This window comes from Bactrocera neohumeralis, chromosome 6 (genome assembly GCF_024586455.1).
Source record: "Bactrocera neohumeralis isolate Rockhampton chromosome 6, APGP_CSIRO_Bneo_wtdbg2-racon-allhic-juicebox.fasta_v2, whole genome shotgun sequence".
Lineage (NCBI taxonomy): Eukaryota > Metazoa > Arthropoda > Insecta > Diptera > Tephritidae > Bactrocera > Bactrocera neohumeralis.
The window spans coordinates 4,802,264-4,815,059 of NC_065923.1; the positions used below are offsets into that span (position 1 = coordinate 4,802,264).

The 12,796-nt window shown below is 36.4% G+C and overlaps 3 protein-coding genes across 10 annotated transcripts in view; 2 read left to right on the forward strand and 1 right to left on the reverse strand.

The window, feature by feature from the left end:
* Nucleotides 1-50: 50 nt before the first annotated feature.
* On the forward strand, nt 51-3,003 carry LOC126762917 (uncharacterized). Of its 2 annotated transcripts, none has more exons than XM_050479954.1 (4): nt 51-1,498; nt 1,737-1,896; nt 1,961-2,048; nt 2,120-3,003. In XM_050479954.1, exons 2-4 carry the CDS (start codon nt 1,770-1,772, stop codon nt 2,901-2,903), a joined length of 999 nt encoding a protein of 332 aa, XP_050335911.1. In that variant the 5' UTR covers nt 51-1,498; nt 1,737-1,769; the 3' UTR covers nt 2,904-3,003. The 2 variants fall into 2 exon arrangements, with proteins under 2 accessions (XP_050335911.1, XP_050335910.1); XM_050479953.1 differs by having other exon boundaries at nt 51-1,440.
* LOC126762916 (valine--tRNA ligase) lies at nt 2,988-6,589 on the reverse strand. Its single transcript, XM_050479952.1, has 7 exons — nt 6,366-6,589; nt 5,867-6,306; nt 4,537-5,802; nt 4,029-4,478; nt 3,500-3,956; nt 3,249-3,427; nt 2,988-3,191 (listed from the first exon to the last, which is right to left on the reverse strand). The coding sequence occupies exons 1-7, from the start codon at nt 6,469-6,471 to the stop codon at nt 3,141-3,143; spliced, it is 2,949 nt and encodes a 982-aa protein (XP_050335909.1). The 5' UTR covers nt 6,472-6,589; the 3' UTR covers nt 2,988-3,140.
* A 277-nt stretch (nt 6,590-6,866) lies between these two features.
* LOC126762920 (protein boule) overlaps nt 6,867-12,796 on the forward strand; it is a 36,983-nt gene continuing 31,053 nt past the window's right edge. For 2 of the 7 annotated variants that reach the window (XM_050479957.1, XM_050479956.1), the window contains exons 1-2: nt 11,427-11,570; nt 12,581-12,721. The gene's annotated coding sequence lies outside the window, so the exon portion shown is untranslated. Of the gene's footprint in view, nt 7,063-11,424; nt 11,571-12,580; nt 12,722-12,796 lie in introns of those variants that run through there. The other 5 variants (XM_050479963.1, XM_050479962.1, XM_050479958.1 and 2 more) reach the window with 5 other exon arrangements.

Below are 12,796 nucleotides of genomic sequence, written 5' to 3' on the forward strand. Positions count from 1 at the left end.
TTACGCAAATAAGAGTTTAGCATAGCATACATTGTAGCTAACACGATTTCAGGCATAGCCTAAAAGATAAATACATCAAATTTTTTGTGCAGTGAATATAGGCAACAACAAAATAAGTGAAAATTTCATCACGATTGTGTTAAAAGCAAAATATCAACAAACATTCGTGTTGAACTACATATATTAATATTCTGACCGATCAATCGCGGTCAATTTCTACCATCAACCAACCAATGAAGTAACTGAACTTCCCATAAGTTTACTCATGCACACACACACAAACGCTACAGAGCGTGATCAATTGTAATTAGCACCTTTGCGACAGCAGCAAAAGAAGTTTGGATGCCAGCACTCTGTGCAGCGCCAAATTCTTGCAGGCACATCATATCTGCTTCACCAATGCTGGAGTAGGCATTTACTTTCGAGAATTCTTGCAGAACACACATTCGGTTTAGTCGTTCTCTCGGCTTTGTTAGTGATTTTGTGGCTATAAGTGCACAAAAGAATATAACATTGAAAAAAATATTAACATTTGCGAACTGTGTAAAATATATACCAAAACGAAGTGATAAAACAATTATTCATTTAAAATTTTAGTATATTTTGCAAAAATGACGTTCGTCTCTGTAATCGCCGGAGTGATAACGCTGGGCATTATCGGTTATGTTATATGTAAGGATATTGATGAGTATCCCAGAGAATTATCATTTCAAAATTCATTAGAGACACCAGTTGAAACATTGATGTCCACCAATGAAATACTTCAAAATCATTCACATTCGAGATCTCCTAGATGTGAGTATGTGTACGCGAGTGTTAACCAGTACCATTCGTTTCTAAAGCCAGCTCACGCATGTAAAATACATACACAAATTCATTTGCATAGATTTACAATTCACTTTATTATATAATTTACAAACGCTGCATTCATCATCCTCATCCTGTGTAACATTAGTCTAAATGCATATATGTACATACATATATATCCATTAACATATTAAGTTTTCCTATAAATTTAAAAAACTCTTCCAAAAACTGTTGTCAGTTGAACATTATCTCCTCTTGTGGTCATTACTCCATTTCCGGTCATTCCATGTACAGCCTCTCCCGTGTGTGAGAGTACATATGGTGCATATGTATATGTAAATTATGCGCAATTCATCCAGAAGTGCTAACTACATACCATAAGTGTGACCTAATTTTACTTTTTTTAGATCAGCATGTATTTATAACAATTATTATCCCACGCATTGACAATTAATTAAACAAACAAATGTGTACATACCTACTTAAGTGTCAAAATATAGCGGTTTTAAACTGTGCAACAGTTTTTAAAACATAAAAGTGAAATGTTCCCTGTCGCATACTATAAGGAACCAGAGCGCATGCCTACATCAATAACATTATGAAATCAGGAAACAGTTTTCAGTGAATTATTTGGTAATTTTTGCAAGTTACAGTGTACGGCATACTTTTAGGATTTTTCAATTAGATATTGGTAAAATCCGTTTGGTCATGTACATATACAAATGCATACATACTTGTATAACCTCTCGTCATAACTTGTTTTTGGTAGTTTATAAACACGGTTTAAAATTTGTTTAAATAAAATTATTCATTTATTGTTAGGAGATCAACATAATAGTTTGTACTTACATTCTTAAGTCAAGTTTTTAAATATAACTGTTTAATCCAATTTCATTACACTTGCTCCCTTCAAAATCTTTTCCAATCAGGGTTTCCCTTCTACACAATTGGACGCTTTCCCAATGATGGTCTGCGTGGGCGCCAATCAGCTGGCTGGCACCTGTGTGGTGCGAGGCGAATGCAGTGATAACGGTGGTGTGGCGGCTGGCACTTGCAGCACCATTACAACACAAGCTGTGTGTTGTATATGTAAGTATTAAGTCCTAAAAGCCAAAATAAAAAAAAAAATGGCAAACTGAATTACAATCTACAGATCAACTGGGTTGCGGCTCCTCAACAAGTTACAACAATACATATTTCTACAATTCCGGTTACCCAGGCACTTACGCCGGTGGCGGACGGTAAGGCTGCTTACGCTTTCAAACTGAAATATATACATATTAAACAAATTTTCTTCATGCCCCCCATACAGTTGCACAATTGTTGTCTCGAAATGCGATAGTAACATCTGTCAACTACGCATTGACTTCCTGTCGCTGTCGATTGCGCCGCCGAACGGTGATGGTTATTGTCTAACGGACACCCTAACTATAACGGGTGGATCGAGGGTGCCCACAATCTGTGGTGAGAATAGTGGCCAGCATGTGTATGTGGATTTCAATGGCGACTCGCCGATCACTATTTCCGTCGCCACATCCGGTGACTACACATTCAATCGCCAATGGCAATTTCAAATCGCACAACTCGCCTGCGCATCTGCCACTCAAGCGCCGTCGGGTTGTCTGCAATACTACATGGATTCCAGTGGAACAGTGTCGAGCTTCAATTACGACTCAGCTGCTAACTCGCTCGCAAATTCAATTGGTGTGGCAGGCACGCGGCAAATCGCCAATCAGCAGTATGGCATTTGTGTGCGCATGGGTGCAGGTATTTGTTCAATTACGTGGAGTCAAGTGAGCTCCGATGCATATTCGTTTACGTTAACCAATGATGTGGGCGTTATTGATCCATCGCTGCTCGGCACATCAACGGTACAAAGTCAAGACTGTACAACTGATTTCATTATCATACCAAATCCGACGCAAAACGGGGCGGCACTGGCTAGCGATCGTTTCTGCGGACTCGGTTTGGTGAGTACAACCAGCGCGACGAAACCTTTTGTGCTTTACTCGGTGACGGACGGAAATGAGGATTTGGATATGTCGAATCGAGGCTTTCATTTATCATACTCTCAAAATTCGTGCCCTGTAGTTTAACGCCACTAAGCACAACTTACTAAACTTAAGGCTTAAATTAAAATTACTTAGGAATATCTACGAGAATAAATGTGTGATTTATAATTCAGTGTTTTATCAATCGTTTTCTTTTTTTACATTTATTTAATAGATAGTTATGTACAATTCCGATTTTTAAAGCTCCGTACATAGTAAGGCAACAACAAAAAGTTTAACTTAACAAAGCCTTATACATTTTGCTAACTTTTTTAACATATTTTAACTGGTCAAATTTCGAATATTTTTTATTTCTAATTCTAATTGTTGAATCTGAAAGAAAGCAGTTTTAATGGACATTCACTGAGAAATACTGAGGCACATAAATACCTTTTGGTTGTGTCGCTTTTGCACTTGTTCACTAGCCGAGCGCAGGAAGCCTTCGTCATTGATTCTCATGCGGTAGCGTTCCACTTCTGCTTGCAGGCGATCCAGTTTCTTTTGGTTCAGTTCATGACTGGGTTTAACTACTTTTCTCGTTTGCTCATAAATTCTATTTACTTGCAAACCTAAAATCAACACAATCAATGAAATAAGTGTTAATATTTGTGGCCGAGGAATTTTTTATAAAAATTAACTACCGAAAGAGCAGTGATGTCCCGCAGTTGAGAAGAACTGAAACGACTGCCTGCGCAGCTTCAGTTCATTCGGTGTTAGATGTTCCACAAACACCTCTGTGGTTGATGTCAGTGCGCTTATTGGTTTCAAATGCAATTCAAGCTCAGCAAGAGCCTTTGGATCAGGGACGAATATAAACAGGCATGGTTCATGCTTTTTCGATATTTTATTTTGGCTCTTCAGCTGCCGCACGGCTTGACATATTGTCAATATCACCTCAATTTCTGCCTCCACATCAGCATTGAAATACCTACTTAAGTGCAGATGTATGCCGCGTGGCAAATATTTCAGCAACTCCTCGACGATAAATGGCGTAAACACTGACATTGCTTGAAGGCCCCAGCTTAGACAAGTCGCCAATGTAGCACAACTAATGTAACCATTTGCCGTACCTTCATTAATTGCTGGTTTTGTGGTTTCCTGCAAATCAAAAGTGTTATTAGAGCGGAAATGCTTTTAAAATCACTCCAACGATTTGAAACGCATGCGCACCAGATATACGTCGCACAGGTTATTATAAAAGAATTGTTTAAGCGCAGCTGTGGCCAAGTGGAAGTCGTGTTTCTCAATACTTTGACTAACTGTTGTTAAAGTGTCTGCCAAACGACTGAGTATCCAGCGATCCCATTTGCTTAATGGGCAATTTCCCATAGTCTCGATACCGGTAAGAGATAAATTCAGCTTTTCAGCCGCACCAATGGTGTATCTAGTTGCCTGCCAGATTTTATTAAGAAATAGTTTGTTCGTATAACACTCGGCCACGTCGAAGTTAACAAAATGATTTTTGATATTGTGACTGCATAGAGTGAAACGAAGTGCGTCGGTGCCGCATTGTTGTATGCCTTGTGGAAACATTTTTTGCAACCCTCTAAGCGATTTTTTCAATTCAACTTCACTTAGTATGCCCGCATCATAAGAAGTCTGTATCTCTTTTTGCAGCTCCTGTTAAAAAAATTAAAGTAGTTTTATAAAAATATAAAACCTTTTTAATGGCAATTACCTCTAAACTGGCGCCTTGTACAACTTGGTTTGGAGTTACTACATTACCCAGACTTTTCGACATTTTTCGACCATGCGCATCGCACACAATGCAATTTAAGAGCACTCTCTTAAATGGCGCTTCACCTGTTAGCTTTACTCCCATCATTACCATACGAGCCACCCAGAAAAATAGAATATCATGTCCTGTGGCCATTAAGTCCAATGGGTAACGACTTTTATACTCCGACGAGGGCCAGTTGGATACGGAGAAAGGCAGCAGTGATGAGGAAAACCATGTATCCAACACATCCGGATCTCGTTCCACACTCCGAAGCTCTGCATTTAATTTCGTTTTAGCAAGTTTTGTAGCTTCTTCTGTGTTCAGTGCAGCTACCCAGCAAGTGTTGCCCTCAATGTCTGTAGCCAAGTAAGCGGGAATTTGATGTCCCCACCACAATTGACGAGAAATACACCAATCACGACATGCTTCAAGCCATCGATACCAATCAATCTCGAAGTTTTCAGGTTGAATTTTCATTCGACCACTTCGTACTTCGGAGATGGCAGCCTCCGCCAAGGGTTTACAATGCAAAAACCACTGAGGTCGCAACATGTACTCGACTACATCTTTTGAACGCGAGCAGATGGGTAATACCATGGCATGTGGTTTGGCAGCTCCTAACAGCTGAAGGTTTGAGAGTTCATCCAAAACGCGCTCGCGTGCTACGAATCTAGGCAAACCCTTAAATACTTCAAATTTATCTGTAATAGTCCCTTGTTCTGTGAATACTTGTATGGGTTCCAGAAGATGTTGTTTAGCTATTTCATAATCAATACGATCGTGGGCGGGAGTGATTTTGACGGCACCAGTGCCAAAGTTCTGGTCTACTTTGACATCGAAAACAAGAGGAATCTGTTCGTTGCGAAAAGGATGGTTGAGAGAAACTTGCTCTTGATTGCGATATTTTTCATATCTTGGATCTTGTGGGTGTACAGCTACTGCAACATCGCCCAGCACAGTTTCTGGCCTCGTTGTCGAAACTGTAATTTCATCATTTGAATTGCATACACGATATTTAATATCGTACAATCTTCCAAATTCAACACTGGCTTTATGACCTGGCACAGTTAGTGCAGTGGGTCCACTTAGCTCTAATAAATCCACTTCGATGTCGGAGATAGCAGACTCTAGCGCACAAGACCAATTGACTAGCGATTTGTGTCGTTGGATGAGACCTTCATCGAACAGACGAATGAATGCTGTATTGACAGCTCGTGATTGTTTCTGCCAACGTAAATAATAAACATTTTAAAATTTCCATTTACAATTGGAAAATAAAAATATATACCTCATCCATTGTAAAGTATTCGCTATCCCATTCTAGCGTGCATCCTAGTTTACGAAGATCTTCTATGATCCTATCACCTTTTTTTCGTTTCCATTTCCATACCTCTAATAAAAATGGTGTGCGCCCGAGTTGGTGTCGTGTAATACCACGTTCCTTAAACAAATTTTTTTCCACAATCACTTGTGTAGCAATGCCCGCATGATCTGTGCCCGGGATCCATTCTACTTCATATCCCAATTGTCGTTGCTGACGGCATATAACGTCTTGTAAAGTCGCATTCAATGCATGTCCTAAGTGCAGATTTCCTGTTACATTCGGTGGAGGAAGGAGCATCCGATATGGACCGTGTTTACTACCACAATGTTTTTGTGTTTTTTGAAATACATATTTGTCTTGCTCCACAGATGCTGGATTATATCCTGTAGCTAACGGCGGAAGCGCTAGAACGAATCATTACTTTCAAAATTTAAATTGTCTATGAAAACTAATATGACAGTACCCGCAAATGTGTGTTTCTGATAAAATGAAAACTTATTTTCATATCTGCTGCTTAAAAAATGCAATCCTTTATTTGTAACACGTGAAATTTTTAGTTTTGATTGCATTTTACATTTAAAAATGTATAATGTGAAAAAATATAAGTCTTCAATTACAAAAGTCTAAAAGCAGCTGATAAATAGGGTGATGCACACTCCTCTAAATCGTTGTAAAGGTAACATGAGATCTACATATTGGATAGGTCACTAAATTTTTTGAGATATTTATTAAATTAGAAATTATATGCAAAACAAGACCAAAACGATGTAGCAAAATACATTGAATAGTTATTATAGTAATGAACTGGTCGTCAAATATTAAAAAAGAAATTAAGTGAAATTCACAATAAATAGTACAATTGGCGAAATCATTGCATAACACCCGTGTAAAAGTGGCAACACAATTTTGGGTAAATGTCAAAAGTACAGAAACAAAGGGAAAATACTGAAGAGGTAAAGAATTAAGCAAAAGTGTACAATACGAGATCATAACATAACTTGCTGCTCCAATTATAATTGTGTTTTCAGAAGAAAAAAATTGAGCATCCTAGGATTTATTGAAGATATTTTCTAATAAAAGCTTGACAACCATTGTGCGTAATAAATTTTCCAACAAACACAGGAAGAAACTATAAATACTTATACATTCAGAATTCCGTGGTAAGTGGTCACATGCAGGGAAATTATTTAATTTACTTGACGTTTTTCTGGTTGTGTTACAAACTTATTAATGAAATTAACGTAAAATTGAGAAATTTGCAAAACGGGCGTTAAATTTTTCATAACTATAAGCATAACTAAAGTTGCTGTGAAGAAAATGTTGTCCGAGAAAACCAGTAATCGAATCTCGAATTAGGTCACTATGTCAAGCTGGTGGCGTAAGTCGGCGTGATTGTTGTTTTTGCTAACGTTCTTCTTTGCCTTGTTTCGCCTACCATCTACGTAGAAGTTATTGTTGTTTTCTTGGTAAATTGTGTAAAAGTTGCGTTTATAGTTCTGTATTTGGTTTCCAGGATATGTATAAGATAATAGCTATGCTAAAGAATTGAATATTCATATTTAATGTGACATGAAGAAGAATTGCATTTCTTTTTTTTTTTCAAATTGTTAATATAACTATTGTGTAGAAGAGAAATTGATTCCTGGTAAGCTCGATTCGGTTTCGGTTGCATTAATAATTTGCGATTTCGTTTTTTTATGCAGTTCATCTTACACCGGCGGTTTTCAAGCTAAGTACCGGCATCCTAATTTATTGCTTGAGTAGTAAAAATAATGTGTGATACATTTTGATTATAAAGCTACTAAAGGAATTAAAATATCGAACATATATGGTATCAGTTAACGTTTGTTATTCCAGCAAGCGATTCTGTAATATAGATATGTAGGTATTTAGCCTATAATAAATTATGTTTTCAAATTAACATCAGTTTTCTTAAGTTTCCAGGAGAAGAAAAGGAACGATATAAAATGTAAACTACTTATATTGAAACAAAATTTGAATTTTGGTTATATCTTGGTTATATCTGATTAATCTGATGCAGCCAATCGTAGTTTTTATATTAAGTATTTTGCATCTTATGTAACTTGTGGTATCTTAATTGATGGAGTTCTTTCTTCTATACAATCGTTTGTACGTAGATAATTTGGAAGCATTTACGTCTGGATATAGGTCGTGAAGATTTTTTAAAATTAACTATAAAACTAGTTACTTAAAAAATATTTAATATGGTAAAATTTTGAAATATTAATTTATTTAATGATAATAGATACTTATTCTGATTTTCTTCCTGTATAAATGAAAAGTGTCATTCAAAATTGCACATTTACGCACTCACATATACAAACATATTGTATGAAAGTATCAGAAGTGTTCCTTTGAATTGTTGATGGAGCAATTCAAATACACATGATACAGGTTTGTATAAAGTTAGTTGATAACCAGCACACGAACCGCCGAGTAAATTGTCAACCAGACACGCGAACTGTCCAATCTCTATTCCGTGTCATTAGGTTGGTAGTTTACTGGATTACTGTGCTAAGAGATCGAAGAGAAACAGTAATAATTTGCTATTTTAAGTGGGAGGATTTGATATTGGTGATGCAATGACAGGGATGACCAAAGAGCGCTGTTAAAGAGAATACTTATACCCGGGAGTACGGACTAGTTACATGCATGTGTTTTCATGTTGGTTGTAATTCTGATACTTTTTTCTGTAGAGACTCCAATTGTATACATACATACATATATAAGTTTATATTTTGGCGTAGAGCTTTGAAGATGTTAGGAGAAGCTTGCATGTATTGGCGGAAACTGTGCAAAATATATGCATGCTATGTATAAGTATACTATGTAGTATGAGAAAGTGAGCGAAAGGGAAATTTTTACTTTTAGCTGCGAAAGCTATTAAAAAGAAAGAAATCCGATATACACTTGAACATAAGAACTTTTGCTTAAAGGGTTCTATGTTCGTTAATTAGCAGTCGCAAAATGCTGATCGAAGTTTTTATATAATTATTTAATAAATATTATTAAATTCAGAGCGTTACGTGATATTTAGGAGACTGCGTTTCTTAAAATATCAAGTTTTTTACTTTGTAGTGAAACTAGTCTTTAATTTGAATAGGTCTGATACGCATATTTCAATACCGTCTTACGAACTAAAAGTTGGTACTCCTCATAATTTCAAAACTACTTCATCTATCCCTTTGGAAATTTGAACGTTATTTCTGTAATTTTGGGGGTAACACCGGAGAGTTATTTTCAAACTTCCTGATTTATTTTAGAATATTTTCAAATTTATTTTTGCAAAAAAATCATTCAAAGTCGTCCAAAAAACGATAAAGTGATCTCCGTTAAAGAATCTTTTTGCATATTGTAATTTATGATATGTATGGAATAGAACTCTTGGTCTCAGTGCAATCTTCACACCAGTTTTATGTAGTTTTCAACATAATATCTATTTATTAGTTTCGACTGTGTTGGAAAAGTCGTCCATTATCCATACATATATATATTTCTTGGAATTAATAAATATTTAACACCACTATAACAGTATGCATTACTGCGTGTACTCTATCTTACGGAGCTTTGAAACCAGCTACATAAACCTTTTCGTCTCATGGTTACCAGTTAAACTTGTCTAGTAAATATTCTACATGGATATCCGAACTTGTCCTAAATTTTCGTGAAAAGTAGTATATATGATACAAACATATTCATATGCACTTGTGTATTTGTATGTACTATGTAATAATACACACATACATACATATGTATATATTTGGGGTTTTTTCAGATTTGCTGTTTTCACTCTATTTAATGGCTTTAAATATTTAAATGTATAAGTGTGCATGCCTAAGTATTTATATATGTATTGTATTGCAGGCCTTAGTTCAAGTGGGAATGTTGGATTATTTGATTACCTCAAACTTAAATTACATACATACATATATATGTACATATATTTAGAAAATAGGTTTAACACATCGGCCAAAAATACATATGTATATTTAATATGGCAAATACACACATTTTAATAGATATAAGCTTATATGCGACGCACAGGCTATTATTGCACATGCTTTAAGTAAAAAGATAATAAAACTTTTAGTTTATTAAGTCAATTCTCAGCTCACATCATGGCTATGCACTACTTATATATATAGAAGTGTGTCTACACACGTGTATGCAGCGCTTAGCAGCCACACTCATTTACAACTCTCTCATGATTATTCAATGTTTTCCTGCCGGTGAGATTGAATTGGTGAGCAGCAACGAATTTGATATTAGGTTAACAAAACGTAGTGCTACTCTAGAAGCTAACTAATGTGAAACACATGTTTCCACATACATACATACATATGTACAATATATCTAGCTCTGTATTTTAGTATATTTACTCAAAAATATAAACGTACATGTGCAGGTTCTTTTGAAATACGCTAACCGAGTTTTGAAAAGCCAGTAAAAGAGCATTCGCTTCGAGCAGAGTGGCTGCATGCGGCGTACTACACTTGACTTTTATTGTTTTCGTTCACATCAACCCGTTGGGTACTCCAGTTGGGACTACATGCATGCCAGCTTCAGTTATTATTATTCATATTCTAGCTCATTTGCCTTGCCATCTCCGTATCACAATGAAAAGTGAATTTATACTGCTATCACTGGGTCAGGGGTTGCTCATACATATGTACATACGTACATATATATGTACAACACACATTGAGGTTTGGAAATATTTACATAGATGTACATATGAATGTATGTACAAATGCTTGTAGGCGTATTGTCATACCCACAAGGCCAGTAGAAAATCATTTTTTGCATATTTTTATAAAGTAAGCATGCATGTATGTAGATATGTATGTGCGCTTATATGTAGGCATTTAAGGTAATATTCATTTATACATATGATACTGCCAATGTTTTCAATTATTATTTTCATGCAAAAACAAAACTTTGGCATTTCGGTTTGCGCCTCCCACACTGATAGGTAGTTTATCCCAGCTTTTGGCTTGCGGAAAAGCGTACACACAGTCGCGCATACACACATCAATACCATACAAATATACGTACTTTCAGACATTGCGACACCCATATATTATAACTAACAAAGCCGCCTATACGACCAGAGACTTGCCGAGATTGTGAGATACCCGTATTATGAGTTTGTTCTCCCACTATGTAGTAGCCAGAAAATTGTCGTGAAAATGAGTAGCGCCCTGCTCCAATGTACACATGTGTGTGCGCATGTAGGTACGAGTTGGATTTTCGGCGAGAGCAAACCACAAAAAATGTTGTTCTTTACCGTGAGCAATATTGTTTGAGAATTGCCTTTCTTGCTTGACGCTCTGCACCGCTTTTCGACACAGGAGCATTAAGTCGAACAAGCGTGCACACAAGTGTACATGTGAAAGCTAGAAATAGAAATTTTCGCTGTCTGTTAACTGCCTCAACGCCGTCAGCTCTCACGGCAGGTTAGTTCGCTTGGTTGCTGGCTGCGTATATGCTCTCACCCGATTGAGTCGTTGTTCTACTGTCGATTGCAACACTTCTGTGCCAGTTTGTTGTTAGTTATTATTTTGCCTTAGCTTTAGTAGCCAAAAGTAATATATACAAAATATATAAAAAATATACAAAATACCAAATAAAAAGTGAAATAAGAAAAGTACGGAAATACAGAATGTGGCAAACAAAATCACATTTATTACATACGATTATTTTTTGTTTTGCAATTCAACAGTCGAATTGTGACCGTTAAAAATAACAATAACAACAAGCAAATCACAATCAAAAAGAAATATATTGAATTGTTGTAAGAATCGCATAGGTTTTGCGCGAATTGTGTCAAATTTCAAAAAAAATCCGTTCCTTGTATATTGTGTATGTGACAGCACAGTGCGCTAATGGGATTTTGTGTATACTGATTAGTAGTGTATATCAAGAGGACAAGAGCGTGCCTACATATAGACATGTGGATGCGAGGGAGGAGTTTTGGCAGGATGAAGTGTGTACATACATACCTATATGGCGTGCCAAAGGAGAATGTATCCTTCAGCTTTTTTCCTTTTTTTTTTGGCAGGACGGCATAATAACTGTTACCAGCCCTGCAAAAGCGCAATTGTGCCATACAACTTTCAAAGTAAATACCTTGTTTGCTTTTGACGCGTTGGTTTAATAGTTTCCCCTAAAGAAGCAAGTTATGAAATTCATTTGACGAAATTTCGCATGCTATGCAAATTGAAAACCTCGTTTTTCCTGCCTCCTTTTTGCATACTCATACACAAGTAGATACAAATTCTGTTGGGCGTCTGCGCCAAGGCGTACTTGATTGTCAATACTTGGCAATTCCCATAGATGAACTTAGTATATGGCTCATACATACATACATATACATATATAAATATATGCTCATATTAGGGCAAATGTATCTGCAATTGCAACTGCACCTTTTTATGGACGTCGCAAGCACCTGGAGCAAGTGCATCCCCATATTATTCTTGCCCACATACCGAGACACTACTACGCTGTTGTTATTGTTATTATTGCACTCTTTAAATGACAAATACTCGAAATAATCAAAACCATTAAAATAATCAAGTATTTCTCTTCCATGCACCAACTACAATAATAATAAACACGAACTTAAAAATTAAAATTGCAATTGAATTGAAGCAGCAAGGCGCTCCGCTTTTATAACGAAACAAAGTGAGATTCAGTGGTTTCGTCCGTTTCGCGTGTGTGACTCTGTGCTTTCAGCCAAGTGTTTGGTCTGGTCACCAGGCGATCAGCGTCTATCTTACGGATACATTTCACAAGGTACTATAAAAATTCAATTTAAGACACTCACACATATGTATATACATATTATATATTTATATGTGAGTAAACATG